Source organism: Nicotiana tabacum, chromosome 12, assembly GCF_000715075.1.
Source record: "Nicotiana tabacum cultivar K326 chromosome 12, ASM71507v2, whole genome shotgun sequence".
Lineage (NCBI taxonomy): Eukaryota > Viridiplantae > Streptophyta > Magnoliopsida > Solanales > Solanaceae > Nicotiana > Nicotiana tabacum.
This window is the reverse complement of record NC_134091.1, coordinates 105,231,630-105,249,701: the sequence shown is the minus strand read 5'-3', so window position 1 is coordinate 105,249,701 and position 18,072 is coordinate 105,231,630. Positions and strand designations below refer to the sequence as shown.

The 18,072-nt window shown below is 38.3% G+C and overlaps 2 protein-coding genes across 9 annotated transcripts; both read left to right on the top strand.

Annotated features, from left to right (window-relative positions):
- Positions 1–409: 409 nt before the first annotated feature.
- Positions 410–7,281, top strand: LOC142166917 (DExH-box ATP-dependent RNA helicase DExH12-like). Its single transcript, XM_075226768.1, has one exon. It carries the CDS (start codon positions 683–685, stop codon positions 7,025–7,027), a length of 6,345 nt encoding a protein of 2,114 aa, XP_075082869.1. The 5' UTR covers positions 410–682; the 3' UTR covers positions 7,028–7,281.
- A 147-nt stretch (positions 7,282–7,428) lies between these two features.
- Positions 7,429–13,875, top strand: LOC107790643 (polyadenylate-binding protein 4-like). 8 transcript variants are annotated; one of them, XM_075226770.1, is made up of 5 exons: positions 7,429–9,575; positions 12,412–12,481; positions 12,555–12,616; positions 12,708–13,277; positions 13,661–13,875. In XM_075226770.1, exons 4-5 carry the CDS (start codon positions 12,720–12,722, stop codon positions 13,799–13,801), a joined length of 699 nt encoding a protein of 232 aa, XP_075082871.1. In that variant the 5' UTR covers positions 7,429–9,575; positions 12,412–12,481; positions 12,555–12,616; positions 12,708–12,719; the 3' UTR covers positions 13,802–13,875. The 8 variants fall into 8 exon arrangements, 7 of the variants coding, with proteins under 7 accessions (XP_075082871.1, XP_075082875.1, XP_075082874.1 ...); XM_075226774.1 differs by adding an exon at positions 13,508–13,568 and having other exon boundaries at positions 12,555–13,277; positions 13,668–13,875; XM_075226773.1 differs by adding an exon at positions 13,508–13,568 and having other exon boundaries at positions 12,555–13,277.
- The last annotated feature ends 4,197 nt before the right edge of the window (positions 13,876–18,072 follow it).

Genomic DNA, 18,072 nt, shown 5'->3' with positions numbered 1-18,072 from the left:
AGATATTTTTGAATTTTAGTAGAGAGTTTTTTAAATTATTATAACAGAAGTCATATCATGGATAAAATCAAGTAACCAAGATATTATGGAATATTTACATAAATATCTGGCCAGATTTATATTTTAGTTTTTATAGCTAATATACATAGATGATATACCGACAACACGTGATTATACATATATTACATATGAATTATATATAAATTACATATCCTTCAACTTTTATATTTAATTACACGTAATATAAAAATAAGATAACTCAAAGACTATCTATTAATATTTTTTATTAATTCAAAGTTACATTTAAAATAAGAAGTGATATTATTAGAGGTAAAACATTACCGTAAAAATTAATTAGAACTTACAAGAAAACATTTTTCCTTCAAACATTTCCTCAAAAGCTTTTTATTTTTTATTTTTAATCCAAATCGAATTGGGATTGGGATTGAAACCGCATAGCTCCTCCGCCAATTCCGACTGGGATTGGGATTGAAACCGGCAATGTAGGCCAACTGGAATTGGGATTGAGCTCCTCCGCCAACTAGTATATATATCCCTTATAGGAGTATTGTATTTCATCAATTCCGTCCAACTCCATCCCTTATATTCTCCCTCCCTACAATTTACTTCACATCAGAATCTCTCCTTCCAATTCAAATTCAAACTAGGTGTAGGTTTTGTGATGGGCCATTTGGAAGCACAAGCAGTGTATGAATACGGAGCCAACTCACCTGAGTCTCTTTATGGGAAAATAGACCCCAAAACATTTGGTGATCGTGCTTACAAGGGTAGACCTGACAAGGCTGCTAGGAAGCGCGAACCACTACTTGTCTCTGATTGGCATAGACAAAGCAAGAAGAGACGGTTACTTGAAAGTGTTCTTACTTCAACTGAGGAAGAAGGTGTTTACCAGCCTAAAACCAAGCAAACGAGGGCTGCTTATGAGGCCCTGCTCAGCCTCATTCAGCAGCAACTTGGTGACCAACCATTGAATATTGTTACTGCTGCAGCTGATGAGATATTGGCTGTCTTAAAAAATGACTACTTTACCAACCCTGATAAGAAGAAAAACCAGATTGAAAACCTGTTAAATTCCGTATCAAATGAGGTGTTTGACCAGTTGGTGTCGATTGGGCGACTCATCACTGATTATCAAGATGATGGCGATGCACCTATGGATGATGATGTTGGTGTAGCTGTTCAGTTTGAGGAGAATGAAGAAGAAGAAGAAGAGAGTGACCTTGATGATGAAGAGGATGAGGACAATGATGTGCTGGATGCCGACTGTTCTAGTGCTATGCCTATCATTGCTGATTATGAGATGCGTGAGGCGGATGACGGAATGTCCTTGAATGTTCAGGACGTAGATGCTTATTGGCTTCAAAGAAAGATCTCTCAAGCTTATGAGCCCCAGATCGATCCGCAACAGAGCCAAAAGCTTGCTGAAGAGGTTCTCAAAACTCTTGCTGAAGGCGATGATCGTGAAGTAGAAACCAAGCTACTGTTGCATCTCCAATTTGATAAGTTCAGTCTCATCAAATATCTTCTGAGGAATCGGCTAAAGGTAGTATGGTGTACCCGTCTTGCACGGGCCGAAGACCAATCGAAAAGGAAGGAAATTGAACAAGAGATGTTGCGGTTGGGGCCGGATCATGCCGCGGTACTAGAGCAGTTGCACGCTACTAGGGCTACTGCAAAAGAGAGGCAGCTGCATTTGGAGAAAAGCATTAGGGAAGAAGCTCGGCATCTCAAAGATGGTGACAGAGATAATGATAATGCTTGGTTAATGGGGAAACACCAGCTGCTTGATCTTGACAGCCTTGCATTTCATCAAGGTAGTCTGTCGATGGCAAATAAAAAATGCGAGCTTCCAGTGGGGTCTTATAGGAATCATAAGAAGGGGTATGAGGAAGTTCACGTGCCAGCACTGAAGCCAAAGCCACTAGCCCCTGGAGAAGAGCTTGTGAAGATCTCCTCCTTTCCGGTGTGGGCTCAACCAGCGTTCAGTGGGATGACCCAATTGAATAGGGTTCAGAGTAAAGTATATGAGACTGCCCTCTTTTCCCCAGAGAACATCTTGCTCTGTGCTCCAACGGGTGCTGGGAAGACCAATGTAGCTATGCTCACTATACTTCAGCAAATCGCTCTAAACCGCAACTTAGATGGATCATTCAACCACACCAATTATAAGATTGTGTATGTGGCACCTATGAAAGCCCTTGTTTCTGAAGTGGTTGGCAATCTCTCCAAGCGTTTGGAACATTACGGTGTCAAGGTGAAAGAGTTGAGCGGTGATCAAACATTAACTCGTCAACAGATTGAAGGGACTCAAATTATTGTGACTACCCCTGAGAAGTGGGATATTATAACTAGAAAGTCAGGCGATCGCACCTATATGCAGCTTGTTAAACTTGTTATTATTGATGAGATACATCTCCTGCATGACAATCGAGGTCCTGTCTTGGAGAGTATCATTGCAAGAACTATCAGACAGATTGAAATCACAAAAGAGCATATTCGGCTTGTTGGATTGTCAGCAACTCTTCCAAATTATCAGGATGTGGCTTTGTTTTTGCGAGTTGATCTGAATAAAGGACTCTTCCATTTTGACAATAGCTATAGACCTGTACCGTTAGCTCAACAGTATATTGGAATTACTGTTAAGAAGCCACTGCAGAGGTTCCAGTTGATGAATGATATTTGCTATGAGAAGGTGATTAGTATTGCAGGAAAGCATCAGGTGCTTATCTTTGTTCATTCTAGGAAGGAAACAACTAAAACAGCTCAAGCAATCCGGCATGCTGCACTTGGTAATGACACCCTTACTAAGTTTTTGAAGGAGGATGGTTTAACTCGGGAAATTTTACAGTCTCAAACTGAGCTTATCAAGAGCAATGATCTCAAAGATCTTTTACCATATGGTTTTGCAATTCACCATGCGGGTTTGGTCAGAACTGATCGGCAGCTTGTGGAGGAGCTTTTTGCTGATGGACATGTGCAAGTGTTGGTCTCAACTGCAACTTTAGCTTGGGGTGTAAATTTACCTGCACATACTGTCATTATAAAAGGTACCAAGATTTACAATCCTGAAAAAGGAGCATGGACTGAACTCAGTCCTCTTGATGTTATGCAAATGCTTGGCCGTGCTGGAAGGCCTCAATATGACACTTATGGTGAAGGAATCATCATAACTGAACACAGTGAACTGCAATATTATCTTTCTTTGATGAATCAACAGCTTCCTATTGAAAGTCAATTTATATCCAAGTTGGCTGATCAATTGAATGCAGAGATTGTTCTTGGGACAGTACAGAATGTCAAAGAGGCATGCAAGTGGCTCCTATATACTTACCTCTATGTTCGCATGGTACAGAATCCCACACTTTATGGTCTAGCTGCGGATGCCCTCGAAACTGATTATGCTTTGGAGGGAAGGCGTGCTGACTTGGTTTATTCTGCTGCTACGTTGCTGGACAAGAGTAACTTGGTTAAGTACGATAAGAGAAGTGGATATTTCCAGGTGACTGACCTGGGGCGCATTGCGAGCTATTATTACATAACTCATGGGACAATTTCCGCGTACAATGAGCATTTGAAGCCCATCACGGGTGATATTGAACTTTGTAGGCTTTTCTCTCTTAGTGAGGAATTCAAATATGTAACAGTCAGACAAGATGAGAAAATAGAATTGGCAAAGCTTCTAGATCGTGTCCCTATTCCGATAAAAGAGAGTCTTGAGGAGCCTAGCGCCAAGATCAATGTTCTACTGCAGGCGTATATTTCACGGCTGAAGCTTGAAGGGTTGTCTCTATCATCCGACATGGTTTATATATCTCAAAGTGCTGCACGTCTGATGCGAGCCCTTTTTGAGATTGTTCTGAAGAGAGGATGGGCTAAGTTAGCTGAGAAGACCTTGAAATGGTGCAAAATGATAAGTAAGAGGATGTGGAGCGTACAAACACCACTCCGCCAATTCCACGACATTTCAAATGAGATCTTGATGAAGTTGGAGAAGAAAGATCTTGCTTGGGAGCGTTATTACGATCTTTCATCACAAGAGTTGGGAGAGCTTATCCGGTTCCCGAAGAAGGGTAGAACGTTACACAAGTGTATTCATCAGTTCCCGAAGCTGAACCTCGCAGCACATGTTCAGCCAATTACCCGGTCAGTCTTGAGGGTAGAATTGACCATTACACCGGATTTCCAGTGGGAGGACGCGGTCCATGGTTTTGTAGAACCTTTCTGGGTGATTGTTGAAGACAATGATGGGGAATATATTCTTCATCATGAATATTTCATGCTGAAGAAGCAATATATTGATAAAGACCAGACTTTGAACTTCACAGTCCCAATATATGAGCCATTGCCCCTTCAGTATTTCATTCGTGTTGTCTCTGACAGGTGGTTAGGGTCTGAGACTGTTTTGCCAGTCTCTTTCCTACACCTGACTTTGCCAGAAAAATATCTTCCTCCCACTGAGTTACTAGACTTACAACCTCTGCCAGTTACTGCATTGAGGCATCCAGCATATGAAGCACTTTATCAAGATTTTAAGCATTTCAATCCGGTTCAGACTCAGGTATTCACCGTTTTGTACAATTCAGATGACAATGTCTTGGTTGCAGCTCCAACTGGTAGTGGGAAGACCATTTGCGCTGAATTTGCCATATTGAGGAATCATCAGAAAGGACCTGATAATATCGGTCGTACTGTGTATATAGCTCCACTAGAGGCTCTGGCCAAGGAGCAGTTCAGTGATTGGAAGAAGAAATTTGCAGACTCTCTGGGAATTAGAGTTGTTAAATTAATTGGGGAGACTGCCAAAGATCTGAAGCTGTTAGAGAAGGGTCAGTTAATTATCAGCACGCCTGAGAAATGGGATGCTTTATCTCGTCGCTGGAAACAGCGAAAGCATGTTCAGCAAGTCAGTCTTTTCATTATTGATGAATTGCACCTGATTGGTGGTCAAGGTGGCCCAATCCTGGAGGTGATTGTCTCTCGGATGAGATATATTTCAAGCCGGGTTGAGAACAAGATCCGCATCGTTGCTTTGTCAACTTCCCTAGCTAATGCCAAGGATTTGGGAGAATGGATTGGGGCTACATCTCATGGGCTCTTCAACTTTCCTTCTGGTGTTAGGCCCGTGCCACTGGATATTCACATTCAAGGTGTTGATATTGCCAACTTTGAAGCTAGGATGCAAGCCATGACAAAACACACATATACTGCAATTGTCCAACATGCAAGGAAAGGAAAGCCTGCAATTGTGTACGTTCCCACGAGGAAGCATGCACGCCTGACTGCTGTTGATCTGATGAGTTATTCTAGTATGGACAGAGAAGACACACCTATGTTTCTGCTACGATCTGCAGAAGAGCTGGAGCCTTTTGTGGAGAGGATCAATGAACCTATGCTGAAAGAGACACTCAAGTATGGTGTGGGCTTCTTGCATGACGGATTGAGCGGCACTGATCAGGAAATAGTGAAGACGTTGTTTGAAACTGGATGGATTCAAGTATGTGTAATGAACAGTACAATGTGTTGGGGAGTACCACTATCTGCCCATTTGGTGGTGGTGACGGGAACACAGTACTATGATGGTAGGGAAAATATGCACACTGATTATCCAGTTCCTGATTTGTTGAAGATGATGGGTCATGCCAGTCGACCTCTTGTAGATAGCTGTGGGAAGTGTGTCATCCTTTGCCATGCACCACGCAAGGACTACTACAAGAAGTTCTTGTATGATGCATTCCCTGTTGAAAGCCATCTGCAACACTATGTCCATGACAATTTGATTGCTGAGGTGGTTGTGGGAGTTATTCAGAACAAGCAGGATGCGGTGGATTACCTAACATGGACCTTCATGTATAGAAGGCTGACACAGAATCCAAACTACTACAATCTGCAGGGTGTTAGTCACAGGCATCTGTCGGACCACCTCTCAGAGCTGGTGGAGAATGCTATCAGTGACTTGGAGGCAAGCAAATGCGTTGCTGTTGAGGATGACTTTTTGCTTTCACCTCTGAACCTTGGCATGATAGCGTCATACTATTATATCAGTTACACAACAATAGAGCGATTTAGCTCTTCCCTGACCTCCAAAACGAAGTTGAAGGGCTTACTGGAAATATTGGCTTCAGCGTCAGAGTATGAACGGTTGCCGATAAGACCAGGTGAAGAGGAGTTGACAAGAAGGTTGATTAATCACCAGCGTTTCTCCTTTGAGAATCCGAAATACACAGATCCTCACGCCAAGGCTAGCGCTCTTTTACAAGCCCATTTCTCTAGGCAAGTGGTGGGTGGAAATCTTGCTTCTGACCAGCAAGAGGTGCTTCTTTCTGCTATTAGGCTGCTTCAAGCAATGGTTGATGTTGTTTCCAGTAACAAATGGCTTAGTCTAGCACTTCTAGCAATGGAGGTGAGCCAGATGGTGACACAGGGAATGTGGGAACATGACTCGATGCTTCTTCAGGTTCCACACTTTACAAATGAATTGGCTAAGAAGTGCCAAGAAAATCCAGGAAAGAGTGTAGAGACAGTGTTTGATTTAGTGGAGATGGAAGATGACGAGAGGCGTGAGCTCTTGCAAATGTCGGACTTACAGCTTATGGATGTTGCCCGGTTTTGTAATCGGTTTCCAAACATTGATTTGACATATGATGTGTTGAACCGTGATAATGTGAGTGCTGGAGACAATGTGAGTGTGCAGGTAACCCTTGAGCGAGATCTTGAAGGTAGAACAGAGGTTGGACCTGTTTTTGCACCTAGATATCCCACAACCAAGGAAGAAGGATGGTGGCTTGTTGTCGGCGATGCAAAGAGCAACCAACTGCTGGCCATTAAGAGAGTTACCTTGCAAAGGAAGTCCAGTGTCAAGCTCAATTTTTCTGCACCTGCAGAAGCTGGAACGAGGACCTACACACTCTATTTCCTGTGCGATTCTTATCTGGGTTGTGACCAGGAGTATATTTTTACACTTGATGTTAAAACGGCAATGATTAAAGAGGACAGTGAAAGAGTCTGATGTAGTTTTTTTTTTGAGAACTTTCCCTATATGCTTGATTTATTACTGTAGAGTATAGACAAGCTAGTGGTGTTTAGTTATGTGGCCTTTTATTGTGGATCCTACCTTTGTGATTAATATATTTCTATGGTCTGTGAGATGTTAAGGGCTAAGAACTCTGTCTGTCTTTCACTTGTAATTATGAAGGATTACACTACTTTGTGTAGTTCCTGTTTATAGCTTTAGTAATTGGTTTTTAAGGCTCTGGTAAGATGTCATTTTATGTTCATTTGATATCATTATTGTGTTTCTCACTTGGAGGTTTCTGCCTTCTCCCTTCTCCGTTTCTTGGCGTTACAAATCTTCCAGATATACAACTTAGTTTTTACCTATTTTCCTTGTCCTGGTTATCTTTGTAGTGGTATTACATTTTCAATTTCTTTGTGAAGTGGAAGCTTTTATTTGGTCTTAAAATTAGTAGTAAGAAGCTAAAGAAGGTGAAAAGATAGCTCTTTTCATGTGTTATTGGTATTGGGAAGCGAGAGAGATATTTTTGCGCCAAATACGTGTTATACCACTTGTCTCTATTTGCTTTTCTAAAAAACGAGAAATAATAGTTCTTATCTCTGCTTTTCCTTCCCTGGCTCTCTCCCTAAATGGTTTTATATCTGAATTCAAGGGGGCAAGACGGAGGGTCCAACAACACCGTGTTCCTCCATCTCATAAATTACAAAAGATGAAAGGTTCCATTACCACGCCTCTTGAAGCGGATAAAGGTGACCTAATTTATTCCATTTAACGCACTTTTGGGTATTGAGCTAGGGCTAGAAGCGACGCATGCGCCCGCCGTCCGCTTGCCGACCCGCAGTAGGGGCCTTTGGCCCCCAAGGGCACATGTCGTTGGCTGAGTCATCGCGGCGGAAGAGCCGCGGTGTCCGCCTTGAAGTACAATTTCCATCGAGCGGCGGGTAGAATCCTTTGCATGAGTGTTTGTGTCTCAATAAATGGAATTTAGCTGTCATTTTATATTTATAATTTATCTTTATTCTTGTCCTGTTCATGGTGTTCTTACTTTAGACCTCTAAATATTTGCTGGATCGCTTTGCTTCTTATATTGAGAATAGCTTGTCTGTTTGACGAATTCTTTCTGCTTTAGCTTTTGTTCTGATGCTTTTTTGGAATATTTATTTGTACTATATTTTTTCAATTTTCTGATAACAATGAGGAGATACTTTTGTAATGTATTTGGAAGGTGCTAGCTTAACCTTAACTGCTAGATAATTTGTTCTTTTTTCCTTCTATTTTGCTATCTGAACAATAAAATGCTCCTTCTAAAGATATTATTAGTGACTGTTGAAGACCCAATTTGATACATATCATTTGACCCACTTCAAGGCCCTTTTCAATCTAATAGTGTATCGTATCTCCATCTTTATCTAGTTTCCTCACGTCATTTATTCCTCTGGGTGTCTCCCCCATTATCCCCCCCCCATACCCACCCTTTTTCCCCATCTACCTTCTCATCTCTTGCCTCTGTAATATGTGTTGTCCTCAGATTTCTCTACCCTTCCTCTGCTGTGGCACAGAGAATTGTGGCACGGTGAATCGTGATCATTTTGTACACCTTGAACCATCTATTTTATTTATATTTGATATAGAATGAAATGCTATTGCAACTAGTTTGGATAAGTATAGGGTGTTCTATTTCTCATTCTGTAACTTTGCCTCAATCAAACTAGTTGTGGTCGGCTGTATGGATTCTCTTTATATGGTAAACTATGGTCACTATGGCAAGAGTGCAGTAGAAGATATTCTGAAGGAATATTCATGAATAGTGTGAAGCATATTTGTCTATGCATTTGGTCTCTCAGTATAAACAAAAAGATGTAAGTGACTTGAGGATGGCTTAAGAGTTTGTCCTCTTAAGCGCTTACTTTGGCTTGCGTGTATGAAATACTCTTGCAACAACAACGCCCCAATTCTAAACTGGTCGGGGTGCTGTATAAGTATTCTTACAAAAAAAAAATTTGTTTGCTGGATTTTATTACAGGTGCTGCTTTCTTTTCCAGGAATACTAATAACTAAAATAGGTGGTATTGCGCTGCTTCTCATTTGCTTGATCAAGCTTTTTGGTATTTGATGATTAGTAGCACAATTGGGGCCATTTGTGAACTAGATTCCTGAATCTACAGTAGAGATGTAGTTTCTGCAATTCTTTGTTGGACTTGGCACTAATAGGCACTACTGATGTGTGGGAAACGATTTGAAGGTGAATTTTGGCTCTGTGTAAGGTTGAAATTTGCAAACAATGGCTGTGAAGGTGGAGAAGAGGACTTGCCAAGGGATGCAAAGGTTGTCAAAACATTGCTAAAATCAATGGGTGTTGGTGACTATGAGCCTCGAGTTGTGCATCAGTTTTAGAACTGCACCATCAATATTTAATTGATTTACTGACGGATGCTCAAGTCTACTCATGCGTGCAGGGAAGGTTGCCATTGACTCTGATGATATCAAGCTTGCCGTTCAGCTGAAAGTTAATTTCAGCTTCTCACAACCCCTGCCACAGCAGGTACTAAGTCTTATTAGATCCTTCATTCTTTTGATGGTATTCATTAATCCAAGACGTAAATGCATGCCTTTCTTAGAGACCTCTTAGGGGTGTGGTGAAACTGATAACCTTAGCCTTCTCTTGTCTAGGAAGGATAATTAAAATAGGGACTTACTGAATCGAAGGGTTATATGATGTTAACTAAAATGATAGGCTTGGAGTAAAATATGGTTCCTTTGCAACTGGAACAAACATGTTACTTTAGGATCGTTTGGTATAATGGCGGGACATGGGGTGGGATATCCCATGGGATTAGTTATCCCACCTTCTATATGGGAACTAATCCCATCATTTTAGAGTAAAGTTATTCCGGAATTAGCTAATATCCCAAACCAAATATGGGATAAAGTTAATCCAAACTTTATCCTGGGATTATTATTCTTATTACATGTACCAAACGACCCCTAAGAGTGATGAGAAACCTTAATTCTGAGCTTGAAGTAGTACTATCACTTTACCCCAATTTTGCTGATCCTTTTTCCTTTTTGAATGTACAGTATGTGGTAATTTCACAGTTCAGCAGAACCAATTTCCTCTAACTTGAACATCTGTTGTGTCGCTTATGAACAAGCTAGAAGTGAAAAATAATCATGACTGCCACTAAAGTATAGCATTTATTTGTGAAATGTGTACGAAAAGTTGTCAAACTTATAATTTTGACAATACTTTTGTGGAAAATTTTCAAATTTATCTTTTCGCAATACCTTTATGGAAATATTTTTACGGATTTATAATAGTTAACCCTAAAGAGTATTCCATTCAGAGAAGAGAGAAGTGAGATTATGCAATTAGTTTAACCACTATTAATCTTTTTAAGCTTGGAAATTATGCTTCTACTTATTATCGCACTCACATGTAAAGAGTTAAAATGCAAGGTGTTCAAAACTGTTTGCGAGTGCTCTTCGTTTAATTTTGCAAATAACAGAACACAAAGGTATTTTGTATTTTATCCGCCAACAAGTAATATGGGGAAAAACAACAAGAAAAAGGAGGTGGGTTATGGTGGTTAATGCAGAATAGTTTAATTATTTGAATCACCTCAATGCAAAATTGTTAATAGAGCAGATTGGTTATAGAGGATTTTGGATGTTATGTTCTATCTCTAACTCATAATATAGGTATTGCTTATTGGTACTTTGATCATGTGAGAAGGTACGGGAGAAAAAAATATATTATTGATATCATCTATCAAGTGTTTTACAATAGCCCTATTTATAACTTTTACACAATACTTATTCTACTCCTATTCCACGTGGGACTAGTGTTATTTACATAACTATCTAACACTCCCCCTCAAGCCCGTGCATACAAATCATATATACCGAGCTTGTTACATATGCAACTAATACGAGGACCAGTGAGGGACGTGGTGAAATATCTGCAAGCTGATCATTCGACTTAACAAACTTTGTAGCAATATCTCCTGAGAGTATCTTTTCTCTGACAAAGTGACGATCAATCTCAATGTGTTTAGTTTCTCATGGAACACCGGATATGATGCAATATGAAAGGCAGCTTGATTATGTAAATGATGTTTTTTAATTCTTCCCTGGACAATTATCATCAAGGGGCAAGTTGGTCAACTCATACAGATAATGTGTTCTAGTTACTGAAAAATTAAATTGAGGTTTATATAATATTGCATTGAGTGTGAGTACAGTGGAGAAAAACCTTAAAAGATTTCTCTGTAACTAATCATCTTTTTTGTTTTCTTTTGGTGTTTTGTTTCTTAAAAGCTTGTTTGGACTAATAGGTGGTGGAGGATTGACGTAGATCTGTAATTTGCTGTTGCTAACAGGGTCATCTATTGTATTCCAACTCCTTGTCCACATCAAATTTTTTACCAACTCTAATGCTGGTCAGGACTGATGGAGTTCTTTCTCGAATTAGAGAAAAGAGACACAAAATTCCTCTTCTGCTACTTTTTCTATGACATGAAGATGTTATTTTGAAAAACCAAAACAAAGAGGACATAGCGGTCAATCAAAGTAAAGGGATAACATGTTGATCTGTGGTTCCTCATTTGATAATTCTCCAAAAGTTAAAAGGTGTATGGTAGTTGAGGTTTCGCCTCTTCTTCTTCTTCTTCTTCTTCTTCTTCTTAACTCAACTATTTATATTGATTACGCTAAACACAGCTTTAGAGGCTTACAAGATAAGGCAGTAGAAAAGAAGTCTCACTTCTAGCTTTTAGTCTTAAGCAGGCAGCGGCAGTCAGGAATGAAGTTTGAACATTGTATAGCATTCCTTGAAAATCTTATACAACTGCACCAACAAATGCATAACGTGCAATTTAGGATATTGGTTTCAAGGTATAAAAAATATTCTTAAGATACCAAGTTGCTTAAGCAGCTCGAGAGCAACTTACCTGGCTGCAGGTGGTAGAGGATTTAAACATTTGAATTTTGCATTCGTTGTGACCCCATGTGTATAACATATCTAATGATCTCCTTGTCTGGTTAACGCTAGCTTATGTAATGTAAACACTACTTCTTGCGTTTAACACCTTAAATTTCTGTCCAGTGTTAGTCGATCTTGTCTGTGCCTTTTTTCTTTTTGTGGGATAAGGTTGCTTTTGTGCTTGCTGGTATTCTGTTCTGTTGCTTCATGTCATGGTGACCCTTTTTCTGCATCTTATGCTTTTCTGAACCTGTATATTGTTGCTTTCTCTTCTGTTAATTTTTGTAACTCTTACTTCTGAAAATAATCCTGCTTTTAGTTGGTAGTGACCAATAAAAAACAAAATTGGAAAAATGGAAGCTACTTTTGCTTGACCAGATTTAACTTCATTGTGCAGCTCTTTGTTGATGATTAAAAAATTAAGCAACTACTATTCCACTCAACAACATTTCTGACATGTGGATCCGGTAAGTAGAATAGATAAATTCACATAGTTGGACTACATGTGCTACTTTAGATAACTGATTCTGACAACTTCAGGTTGTTCCAGATAATGAGAACAGGGCCTTGCACTCCATGCAATCAAGATTTGTTCTAGGAAGGTGGTTGGGGGACTTTCGTCCCATTATTTTTCAATTTAGTTGCCTTTACATGACACATTTTCAAGCTTTGGCATTCTTTCTTGCAAGATAGCTACTGATTCTAATGGCCAGTCAAAGGGTTATGGTTTTGTACAATATGACAATGAAATCTGCTCAAGGTGCCATAGATAAGTTAAATGGTATGCTCATGAATGATAAGCAAGTATATGTTGGGCATTTTCTCCGCAAACAGGAAAGAGAATCTGCAACTGGCACGACAAAATTCCAAAATGTCTATGTCAAAAATTTGTCAGACTCTACGACTGATGATGAGCTGAAGAAAGTTTTTGGTGAGTTCGGGAACATTACTAGTGCAGTAGTGATGAGAGATGCAGATGGAAAGTACAAGTGTTTTGGGTTCGTCAATTTTGAAACTGCAGAGGATGCTGCTAAGGCTGTTGAATCCTTAAATGGAAAGAAATTTGATGATAGGTATGTTGGGAAAGCACAGAAGAAATCTGAAAGAGAGCAAGAATTGAAACGCAAGTTTGAGCAGACTGCCAAGGAGGCGGTTGATAAATACCAAGGTCTTAACTTGTATGTAAAAAATTTGGATGACACCATTGATGATGAGAAGCTCAAGGAACTTTTTTCAGAGTTTGGTACGATAACTTCATGCAAGGTATACAATTTCTTGTGGATGAACTTTTCTTATGATTTCTGTTGATGGTACGTTACATATTTTCCTCTTTTCCCCTTTTTCCCTCTTCTCGTCTTCTTGAGCCGAGGGTCTATCGGAAATAACCTCTCTACTCCCTCGGGTAGGGGTAAGGTCTGCGTACACACTACCCTCCCCAGACCCCAGTAGTGAGATTTCACTAGGTCGTCGTTGTTGTTGCCTGATGTCAGCAGCTGTCTAGGGCCGAGCCACGGGTGGACTGCACAAACTCCCATTGATGAGATGATCAGACGTGTATGTCACATTGCTTGCCATGAAAATTGTTGAAGATCCGATTTCTCAATATGCTAGCTGATGTACGAATCCTTTTTTTTTTGTTTGTCAAGTCTGCAGTTATGTCGACCCCAATGATCCAATCAGAATCTTCTTCCAGCAGTCTACTTCAGTCTCAACTCAGACATTGTTCATACGAATCACAGCCTGCTGAAAACTCGATATACTTCTTGTTTGAAGTTTCGCATGTCTGAGATACTTTTCTTTGGGTAATTTGCTTCAATGCTGTAGAGCTTACTTGTGTATATGAAGTACAATGCGGTTGGTATATGTTCCAAACCTTAAGTGTTCAGGGATTAGAGTGTATTTTATGAGTGTATATTTTTCAACACTAAACTCACCAAAATAATGAGCTTTATAAATAGGATGTAACATCTATCATCTTATTCCATATTTTCTTATAGTTATAGATGCTGCTAACATTTGGTTAACCATTTACTCCTTCGTGTGACTTGTTTTCTTCAGAAGGACTCAATGATAAACCAAATCACTCTGTAGGCAGTACGATGTGAGGGGTGGCTGTGACCTGGGGGGGGGGGGGTTATAACTGTCTACTGTGACCTAAGTACTCTTTTCGTCCTAATTTGTTTTGGCACTTGATAAATTTCCAGAGCTTAAATTATCTATATTATATTAAAAGTACGAATGTCCTTAGCGAAATGTCGTTCGCTTTTTTTTTTTTTACCTTTTGTAAATAGATTTCACACTAGATAAAACAGACATTTAATTATTTTCCTTATATTTAGGACTTCGAATCAATTAGTATATTATTTAATAATTTTTCTTAATATTTAGGATTCAGAATCAATTAATATGTTTCTTTTTTATTTAGGTTAGGTATCTTAGGAATGTATTTTTACCTTTTTTTTACTTAGTAATTTTAGGAACGTTTTTATACATATACATTCTTGAATTATTTCTTTATATATCCAACACTTTGTATATAAAAGCACAAATTATTCCTCCGTAGCGTAATTCCATGTTGAATCTTACGACTTCATAAATCAACGACAAAATTCTTTAAGTTCGTAACACAAATTAAATTCCACAACGACTAATAAATGTAATAAAAATATTCTACAATATTATTTTAATTTAACAAGGATCTGTTAAATTTACAGTAATTGAAAGACTTTCAGGTATCAACTGTGATGAGATTAAAACTTATTCCAAAGATTGATTCCTTTTGGAATACTACCACAAATTATTAAATATTAAATGGAAGTTACGACTATTGTTATTTTGATATGTTGTGTATTAGGCTCTTGACATGTCTTCGGCAAAGATGATAATTTCATCTTCAGCTCATACAAATATTTTTCACAGAAATTTATAAAGAATTATGATCGAGGAATCCATATCCTTAATGTAAAAATGAAAATATATGGACGACTTAACTTATAGTTACATCTTAAGTTATGCTTATATCGAAAGAACACCTAATTTCTCTTTATTATTAAAAGCAAGAAGTCTTAGCGAAAATATCGTTCATATTTTTATCTTCTAAAATTAAGATCCGCAAACATTAAAATTCAAAAATAAAATATTGATAATTTCATTACCATTTAAAAATAGAATATTATTAGATAAAATTATAATTACTAAATATTTGAAATTTAGTATGAGCTAGGATTAACAATTCGAATCTACAAGAAAATAAAATATTTTCTTATGTGAGAATAAATAATTACATGTCTGAATTAATTATTAATGAAATAATTCAATTTAATTCGTTTACACATTTATCATATAAATAAAATTATTTTTCATATTCACATAATATGTACATAAATTATGCCTTTAAGAAGAGAATCGGCAACAAAAGAAATCAAAAAATGAGAGAACAATTGGTTATAGTATAATATTAAGAATCAAATTAATTAAATTACTATTAATTTAACTATTCTTCACTTATCTGACACTTTTTAAGCTATTATGTATAACACAAATGTAATATTTTACATAATATTTGCATAATTTTTAAGAAGTTATATTTATTGAGTTAGATACACGCGCAACGTGCGTAGCCTAAGACTAGTTTTAGTTAAAAATTAGATAGTGAGAACGTCCCGGAGTAATATAGGTTGTAAATTTCTAAATACCAAAATAGTAAAAGTATATTTTTAAGTTGTTTAATAAAAGCTTATATGCGTATTGGAAAGTGAAAAGGTGTCAAATATTATGGGACATCGTATATTTTTCAAACCACACGATGGCCATATAAATATTTCTATTTGCCTACTTTAATTGCGTCAAAACTAGGAAGAATGACAGTTACCCACAAAAATAAAACTATTTACCCTTACCTACTCATTTATTTTTTTACCCATCAAACTAATTATATTTTCTACTCATAGTAATTTTTGTGGGGAATTTTCTCTTTTTTCTCCAATTCTTTTTTATTTCCATGCTTCTTTTCTTTTTTCCCTATTTTTTTTCTTTTTTCTCTTTTATTCATTTATTTTTGCCCAAATCGTATTATTGTTATTTTTACCATAACTTATTTCACACTCAAATCTGACTTCTTCTTTATTTTTTTTCTTTATTTCTTGTTCCTTTTCTAACTCCACGTGATTGCCATGCAAACCTTGATCTCCTTCCCTACAAATATCAGTACACACTCTACCATTAGCAGTAACACAACCAGTTATGGAGCAAGAAAATATAATTTGCGGCCACCAAATCTTCATATATACTAGTTAGAATAGAAATGATAATAAAATATTGGAAAATGCAACAAAAATATAAGTACCAAAAAAAGACTTCTAGTACTATACGATACCAATATGGTATACATGTATACCAACAGAGTATATGATTGCTCTAGAATATTGCTACAACTATCTGCGACTATACTACTGTACCAAAACATTAAAGGATACAATAAAAGTATAAGAAAGTTACATGCTCGCATTGCAAGCTAAATATTCGCAAAGCAACTTGCTCATTTCGTATACTAAAAGCGTATATAGTTGTATGGGGTCGTTCCAACAATTGCCTATGTAACTACCCGACCGGTCGTTTTACTTTCTAGAATCCCGTGCCCCTAATTAAGACTTCTTGTACTTGCTTTTATTGATTTATGACTTGCTGGGATGGTTGGTTCGGGATTTTGAAGGGTTTGGGTTAGAATCAGAACACTTGGTTCCTTAAGGATGGCTTATAAGGCCAAGTTTGATTTCGATCAATATTTTTTAGTAAACGACCTCAAAATCGGGATTTGATGGTTCCAATAGATTCGTATGATGATTTCGGACTTGGGCGTATGTTCGGAATGAGTTTCGGATGACCCGGGAGCGTTTCAGCGCCAAATAGTGAAAATATGATTCTTGAAGTTTTAGAAGTTCTATAAATGTGGTTTGGGACGTGTTTTGGTGATATTGAGGTATTCCGAGACCAGGAATAGTTCCGTAATGTCATTTAAGATTTGCACTCAAAATTTGGTATCATTCCGAATAGTATAAGTACATTTCGGCATGTTGAAAGTAGATTTAAGAACTTAAAGTTCATAAGTTTGATTCAATTGGTTTTAGGGTATGATCCTTGGTTTCAATGTTGTTTTGGGAGTTCCGAAGGTTCGAGCGAGTCCGTTTTATGATTTAGAACTTTTTGGTATGTTTGGACGGGGCCTCGGGGGCCCCGGATGCCATTCGGACGTCGCGCGAGTCGAGTCCAAGCTCAAAATGAGCTGCTGGTGCACCAGTTCTGGTATGACTGCTCCTGCGGTTGGGCAGCCACAGGTGCGAGCTCGCAGGTGCGGGCAAAGCTGCGCAGATGCGGCCCAAGAAGCGGAGCCCAGGTTCCGCAGATGCGGTCCATTTTTCGCAGAAGCAGAACCGCAGGTGCAATCCTAGCCAGTCCTCCCCTTTCTGCCAATGCGGACGATGGTCTGCAGAAGCGAGACCGCAGGTGCGGTCCACGCACCGCAGATGTGAAAATCGCTAAAGGCATTGGCCTTCATTTAATACGGGAGTTTGTCATTTTTGACTCACTTCACTCAACACTTGGACGATTTGGGAGCTTCAAAAGGGAAGATTTCCACCTAGCTTTGTGAGGTAAGTAATTCCTACATAATGTGAGTTTAATACATAGTTTATGGATAGTTTACAATATGTAAATTAGTGAAAATTATGAGTTTAGAGTAAAACTAATTTCGAGTTGTTGGGCGACAAATTTGGAGGTTTGAACGCATTCTTGAATCGGGAAGTAGGCTTGATACGAGGTAAGTCTCTTTTCTAACCTTGTAAGAAGAAAATTTCCCCATAGGTGAATTAATATGATATGTGAATATTTGTGGGGAACTATGTACGCACGAGGTGACGAGAGTCCGTACGTAGTGACTATTCTTGCTATGTCCGGGTAGTTTAGGCTTGTACCATGCTTCGTGAACACTGTTAATTGATTACAAGCACTATTTGTGTTGAATTGAATTTCATTTCAAGATCTTAAGAATTTGAAGGTTTCA

Coding starts and splice junctions, on each gene's coding strand:
- LOC142166917 (XM_075226768.1), top strand. CDS start 683: ATGGGCCATTTGGAAGCACAAGCAGTGTATGAATACGGAGCCAACTCA.
- LOC107790643 (XM_075226770.1), top strand. CDS start 12,720: ATGGCCAGTCAAAGGGTTATGGTTTTGTACAATATGACAATGAAATCT. Junction 13,278..13,660: donor GTACGATAACTTCATGCAAG/GTATACAATTTC, acceptor TTGTTTGTCAAG/TCTGCAGTTATGTCGACCCC.